General features: G+C 38.7%; 1 protein-coding gene across 1 annotated transcript in view; it reads right to left on the bottom strand.

The window, feature by feature from the left end:
- Window positions 1–948: 948 nt before the first annotated feature.
- LOC118740321 (adenylyl cyclase-associated protein 1) overlaps window positions 949–7,435 on the bottom strand; it is an 8,434-nt gene continuing 1,947 nt past the window's right edge. The window contains exons 3-8 of the mRNA XM_036471806.1: window positions 2,566–2,761; window positions 2,126–2,489; window positions 1,883–2,055; window positions 1,600–1,806; window positions 1,390–1,533; window positions 949–1,333 (exon numbers count right to left, since the gene is read on the bottom strand). Of these exons, the coding sequence (XP_036327699.1) occupies window positions 1,250–1,333; window positions 1,390–1,533; window positions 1,600–1,806; window positions 1,883–2,055; window positions 2,126–2,489; window positions 2,566–2,761 (1,168 nt within the window). The 3' untranslated portion in view covers window positions 949–1,249. The remainder of the gene's footprint in view (window positions 1,334–1,389; window positions 1,534–1,599; window positions 1,807–1,882; window positions 2,056–2,125; window positions 2,490–2,565; window positions 2,762–7,435) is intronic.

The following is a 7,435-nucleotide window of genomic DNA, read 5'->3' on the forward strand; positions in this document are numbered from 1 at the left end:
ACTCGACTAAGATCAGTGTCTTTTCGGCAGCCGGGTTGAGATCATCTGACCGATTGTATGCAACAGGATTACCTGCCTTTTATTCGAAACTTATAACTGCTGAGATCCGATCCACAAGTTTAAAGCACTTGAAAACATATGTATACCAGCTTACCTATTAAAATGGTTCTCATTAGTAGAATACGTATTTAATTAAGCTCACGCGCCCAAGCACCCAATTTATTTGAAAGAGTCCCAGTTTAAAAGACATATATGGGTCAGTATAAATTTTAGTTAATTTATTAACCGCTGCATGAAATTTAATACATATAATCATAACTTCAATTTCAATTAAACTTTATGTTGTCATAATAATTACTTTTATTTAGACTAATATTTAAAAATCACTAAAAATTTGTTATATTTGCTTTTGACGAATCCTAAAAATGCAGCAATTGCTTTTATATTTCATTAAGACAATAATAAAAATACATGAAGTTTGGAAATCCATGAAACAACTATAAATAAAAATGTTATGTTACCAAATTTATGGGTCGATTACGGATGGAAACCGAACTTCAGTTGGGTTTCCAGTGGCTGAAATGGTATTACAGATGGCAACAGGTAACTGAAAGCTGACAACTGAGTTGTTATAATGGCAACTGCATTTTTGTGGTGCAGCGAAACTTTCATTGGGAAAATGTATTTATTTTTCAACTCTTTTTTTCCTTATTTACACTAAAATTTTGGTTGCTGGTACATACTTCAAAATTTTATTATCTTCAACTTTATAGCACTTAACTATAGTTGCTATTCATAATACAGATTAAATTTCAGTGGCCTTGACCATCGGCAACCCAACTCCGGTTGCGTCCATAAGCGACCCATTACTGATATTTAAATACTATGAACTAAATTAAATACTTTTATAAACTCACGAATACGAATTGATATAAAACAAGTAGTGTATCCATTTAAGTGGTTTCCTTTATAATACATTCAAGTTACAATGCAAGCAACTGTAGACTTATATTGTTTATCTTCCTTCTACTTTTGAAGCTCATGTATGTGTATCGAATTATTATTTTTTGCACTCGATATTATGGATACTTCAGAATTCGGATTTATGATATAAAAAATTAGTTTGGAGTAGCAAAATTGTTTTATAAACATGTATGTATGTATGTTTAGTTAGCTGTAAATATATTATTAGATATGCCTATGATGAAAAGTATCAGCCATTTGCATCCATCTGCTGCACTCCATTATTTTAGCCAAGACTTTCGACGCAAATAGTCTTCAGAGATTTTCCTGAAATGGTCGTCTTGAATTGCTCCGGTACAGCTAACTCGGTCTGCAAAGAGTAAAAAATAATTATCTCTTGTTTCTGTATGTTAACATTTTACATACATAATCGCCACTGGCTTGAGGAAGCATAACATTCATTTCGGAAGACTTGGAGCTAACAATTTCTACGCCGAGCGAGTCTTTTGATAAAAACATTTGGCAGCCATCAGTTTTATCAATGGAAATAGTTGGTACAAAGCCAAGAACCTAAACGAATATATAAGCGTTTTTTTCGTAATATGATTAGCAAAAAGAGAAATAATAGAAACCAACCTGCATCTGGACGCTTTGGCAGTTTACGAACTCCACAGATGCTACTACCGAATCAAAGAGTAATGAGCACTTTTTACAAGAGTCCAAGACGACATTATTTACTTTTCCCTTAACAGTTAAAGTTGAACCCTCACATTTAAACATATAAACCACATTGTTCATTTCCGCATTCTCCACTAGCAGACTGGGATTGTTGCGTTGATACTCCTACGAAAAAAGAAGCACAGTATAATAATAGAATAACTAGGAATATATATATATATAAAAATTTTATTAGGCTTACAATCAACCATTTTTTGCCATCACGTGTAAATACTGGTTCTTTTGCTGCAGCTTGTTTAGGTCCTGCACCTGCAGCGAACGCACCGAATTGCGTGGGTGTCTTGAATGGCGCTGGACCAGTACGCAATGTTGGATTCTTATGAGTTTGCATATCAGCTGTAACTTTCTTCAAATCTAAAGAATTCATTTAAAATAAAAGTATGGTGTAAATGCTTATCAAAAGCTCTTCATTTAAAAATATTACTTTTCGTAATAGCCTCGCCCTGATTGATCTCAGCAAAAAGAGCGCTGCGTTCATCTGCGCCACCATCTTCCAATGACAACGCGCCTATATCGAATGCTGGTGGTGGTGGTGGAGGTGGACAGCCACCAATTGGTGGTGGTGGTGGTGCAGCCCCGCTTGCAGGTGCAGCGCCCTTACCGGACCACACTAGTCCGGTTGTATGATACTGCTTAATATATGCTTGCAATTCAGTCAATGTTTGAATCCATGAACGTGCCCATTCTACGTGAGTGGCATCTTTATCTTTCCACTCTTTCAAAACACGATTGGTATAGAATTGACCGGCATCGTTCATTTCCTTCACATGCGGTCCGGGTGTGGGTGCCTATAAATTAACATACAAACAATGAAAGGAGTAAAAATAATCCTCCCAAAAATATAACCAAACCCAATCAACTTACCACACAAACCCAGCCCAACGCTGCGATACTCTCACTAATTGCCGATAGATGGTTGAAAAATGGCGAACCACGATTTTTCTCACGATAATCCTGGATGGCGCTGATTTGAGTCGAAGTTGGTTTTAGCAATTCCATCAGCTTATCCTGACTTGGTTTGAAGCATTGTGTGGCCAATGTAACATATTGCAGTTGAGCGCTAAAAATAGGGAAAGAGCGAATTAAAAAATGAATTATGTAATAGTATTTATGTGAGAGAGAATATACATACATACATTCGTATGCATGGAATTTATAGGTGCAATCCCGTATTCCTCGGACTAAAACTAGTAAAGCTGTCAAAAAATTAAAATTCGCTCAGAGCGAGAGAGTAACAATGAAAAGTACGGGATCGCTTTCTAGTAAAAAGTGGTAACTTCTGTCAACTTCAACATAACCTCCAAATTTTGGTTGGAAATTTTTGCTTATTTTGTATGTAAACACACTCAGCTCGCACATGAAACCAAAATACTTTCAAATTCATAAGAATCCACTTAAACAAGTAATTAAATACTTTTCAACATAAATTAGCAGAGTGCACTTTTCTTTTGTTTACAATTTGGTTGCCAAACACACTACAGCTGATCGTTTGACACATTTACCCGCAAAAAAATCTTCGGACTAAAACTGGTAACTTCTGACAGAGAGAGAACCCCTTTTAGCCTCTTTTTTGTCCTCTCAATAGTCAGAGAACCGAGTACGGGATCGCTTTCCAGTAAAATCTGACTAATTCTGACTATTATGGACTCGTACGGGATCGCAACTTATATGTACATACATATGTACATCTGCCAAAGCTAACTCTTAGGGCTGGTTACTCCAACTCAAATTAGTTAAGTCAATTTTCTTGACTAAGCCAAGTTTCTTAGTCAAGAATACGCTGTGTAAAACGTAGGCTAACTTTTGACTTAAGTCCAAAAAGTGGCTAAACTAAGTTAAGTTGAGTTGGAGAAACTAGCCCTTAATATTAATTTAACGACTAAGCCCCTTTGCTCTACTTTCTTCTTACTGAAAGAAATTGCAGACTAAAAAAGAAGCAAACTGTTATGATCATAAAAAGTGCATTATGACTTACATAGGTCCCTAGTATTAGTTAAGACATATGCACCAGACAGCAGCTTTGAGTATGATCGAGCCTTTTTGATCACCCTCACTAAAGAGCACAAGCGAACGCCACACTCGGCTACTATGTGTTCGATCGAGATGCACACCCGACAGCTGCTTTGAGTACGAACGAGTCTGTTCGATCACCCTCGCTATAAATTGATCACAAGCGAACACCACACCCGGACACCCGCAGCTTAGGACAGCGACCGGATGCCTCCTGATGACACCAGAACACCACCTCCACGATGAGGCGAAAATGCTCCCAATTAGGGAGCACAACACGATGCTCTGCAAGCAGTTTATTGTTGGGAGCCACAGATGTGGCCACCCAAATAGACAGCTGCTTGCAGAGGAGCCCTCGCCGAGGCACGTCAGGAGGCATCTATATGAACTGACGGACGAAGTCCAGAGGTTCATTAAGTAGCCTCTGGAGCCGTCAGCTCACAGACAGGCCCTGAACGGCATTCACAGGGACGCAGTCTCGAGTTATGTAGACTCAAGACCTGTGAATGCCGTTCTAGGCACACAAACACCGGACATTGACGCGATGGAGCTCCATCTGCCTCGGGAGACCCGAACAACAATAGCCCAACTTCGCTCTGGCTACTGCAGCAGGCTAAATTCCTACCTGAGTAGGTTAAATGCGGATGTGCCGAACGAATGTCCGGCATGCGGAGAGACCCCTCACGACTCGAAACATCTCTTCGCATGCCCGGAAAACCCCACAACCCTAACGGCGTCGTCCCTATGGACCGACCCCATAGAGGCTGCACGCTTCTTGGGGCTGCCGTTAGTGGAACTCGACGACAACGACTGAGATATCAGCCGATCTGGACGGGGTTGTTGTAGCCGCTACAACAACAACAACAACCCGCAGCTAACGCGAAAATTTGTGTAACAATGAAACGGACACCCGAACACTGCGATAAAACGCAGGACAACAATGAAATTTACCCTGAAGGTAACTGGCGCCAATATGTTCCAACAAAGCATACGAAAATTTTGTTGCTTTGTGCTTGTGCATACGCAATGAAAAAAGTTAGAAGCGAAGTAGACAAAAATGTTTGTGCATCTATTTCGTATAGTTTCGCGTGGAATGCTGTGTGTGTATATATTAGAACACACAGCCTAAAACTATGTAGGTACATAAGTACTTTTACAAAAAATGAATGTGCACCGAGTGCATAGGGCTTGGGCATTGACCTTAAAAGAAAACCCAATTAAAAATCAGAGGCGAATACGGAGGATAAAACCGTATTTAAGTGTGTATTTTTTTTACAATATACATATGTATGTACATATGTATATCTGTGTTCGTATGGAGTAATAGCCCTGTAGGATCTCGGAATAGACTTAGAGCACACCACAAACTAGACTGCAAGTGATTGTAAGTAGTCCAAAGTTTGGTCCAACAACATGTAAAATTCGATTTACATTTAACATTGAATGTCCTAGGCTCGGACCAATTGTCTGCTTCTGCATTACATTGTATCCAATTTTGGGGGAAAAAAAACCAAAATAAAACTTGCGCCCGCTGCGATTCGAACCGGGGTTCTTATATTTTCTAAGCGGATACTCTCTCTGCACGCCAACGTCGCACATGAAAATTTGTTGACTAAGTGCCTACCTATTAGCAAGTCGTTAATTGTACCCGTTGTCCGCTACTGCATGACATTGTAACCAGTTTTAGATCAAAACTCATACCTTATGCATTACATTCGGACCACTTTTAGTACAATTCACCTGTTTTACATTACATTGCTTTATATTTTTGGACTATCTTTGGTCTAGATACAAAGCTACTATACCTACGACTATATTTTTCGAGAAATGGGACCAATCTTTCCCTCAGGGAGCTTATGTCGAAAGGCTGGCTTTAGTATAATGCGGCATTCGCAGCCTACGATTGCGAATGACTCATCGGCGCCGAGCCGTTGAAGAACTTTTGGCAAATAAATGCCCAAGAAATAGTTCCGATACTAGCAAGACAATATTCTTATTAAGTCTCATCAAAAAATTCCTTGTCATTTGCAGAATAAAGAGAATGCCGCGCATAAAGCCAGCTTCCCGACATAAGCTACTGTTCCATACGAACACAGATATATGTACCTACTTACTATCACGTATTGAAAATAAAGAAAAAATTAATTAAATTAATTAATAATTAAATTAATAAGTTGAATAATAAACAGAAAACATTTATTGTACAATATTGTCACAAACAGAATGTTAATTTTCGGTCATCATTTATATTAATAATTATGTACGTAAGCACGTAAACAAACTACACCTCAGTATATCCAGTAAAAAAACTGTGGTGAAGTCCTTTATGGGGATAAAGTTTCCAGAGGTGAAATTTTAGGTAGCACACAATTTCTTACGCGCATGGTTGCTTTTCAGCACTCATGAAAGAAACTTAAGAAATATTTGAAAAAAAAAGTTCATATAGTACATTAATTTTTGAAAGAAATACCATATAATGTACATATGTACTCTGGTTAATAATATCAAAAAATGTATTAGAACCACCGTTTAATGTTATATTTGATACAAATTAATATTGCTGCCCCGAACGCTCTGCGCCTTGCCACTGAATAATATATTTACTTAAAATTACATCCCTGGTCCTTGTTCTTTCTGTATCGCATCGTGGTGAATTCATATTTCTCAGAAATTTGACAACAAAACCAAACAAAGCAAGTATTTTATTTGCTAATTTTTGCGATTTCTATTGTTTAATGTAAATTTGTCTTTTTAGGATATGTCGAGCCAACAAAGAAGGCGCAGTTGGAAAATTTAGTAATTAGTAATGAAGTAGCTGGCATATTTGGAAAATTATGCCGATAAACAGGATGGAATTTGGGAAAGTAAGTGCATGGTTTCAGCATATCTATGTATAAAAAGTATTTAATTAATTTGTTACGATGTGCTCCAAACATTTGGCGAACTTTTTTTTACCTTTTCAACGTGCTAAGTAACAAGTTAAGATGACTGCCATCATGGGCCGGTAAGAAACCGCAAGCAAAGGGCAGACAACCTTCCAGGAAGCTGCCTCCCGTCCCCGAGCCGAAGCTGCAGTTCAGCAAGAGCAGGTCAGCAAATTGCTACCCTGATCAAACGTAAACTAAAGCGCTCTGCTGTGATTGCACTCCGTAAATGTGAAAACTTGGTGCATGCTGAGAAATATCAAACAAGAAAACTCCGTGATGGACGCCGTGAGATGGAGAATGCGGCTAATTCGACGGGCCTGAAAAATCCAAATTGGCTTTTGTGATCCGCATCCGCGGATCTTCCTGTTGCTATTCAAGCTCAACACATCAACCCGAGGCTGGCGCAAGAAGGCTAATCACTACGTTGAGGTTGGTGTTTTCGGTAGCCGTGAGGATAAGATCAACAAATTGCTGCACAAGATGGCTTAAAGAAATTGTTCCTCCAACTTCCTGTTGCTATTCAAGCTCAACACATCAACCCGAGGCTGGCGCAAGAAGGCTAATCACTACGTTGAGGTTGGTGTTTTCGGTAGCCGTGAGGATAAGATCAACAAATTGCTGCACAAGATGGCTTAAAGAAATTGTTGTTTTGTATTTAAGGCGACAATATAATTTGGCACATCTTCAATAGACGCTCAAGCAAAAAAAAAAAGAAAATTAAAAAATTCCTGAAGTTGCCTTCACGGGTTGTCACGGGTCGATTTCTGTCGACTGGAAAATTTACTTAAGATATCGAC

This window comes from Rhagoletis pomonella, unplaced genomic scaffold (assembly GCF_013731165.1).
Source record: "Rhagoletis pomonella isolate Grant_MI unplaced genomic scaffold, Rhpom_1.0 Rhpom_scaffold_00006, whole genome shotgun sequence".
NCBI classification, from domain to species: domain Eukaryota; kingdom Metazoa; phylum Arthropoda; class Insecta; order Diptera; family Tephritidae; genus Rhagoletis; species Rhagoletis pomonella.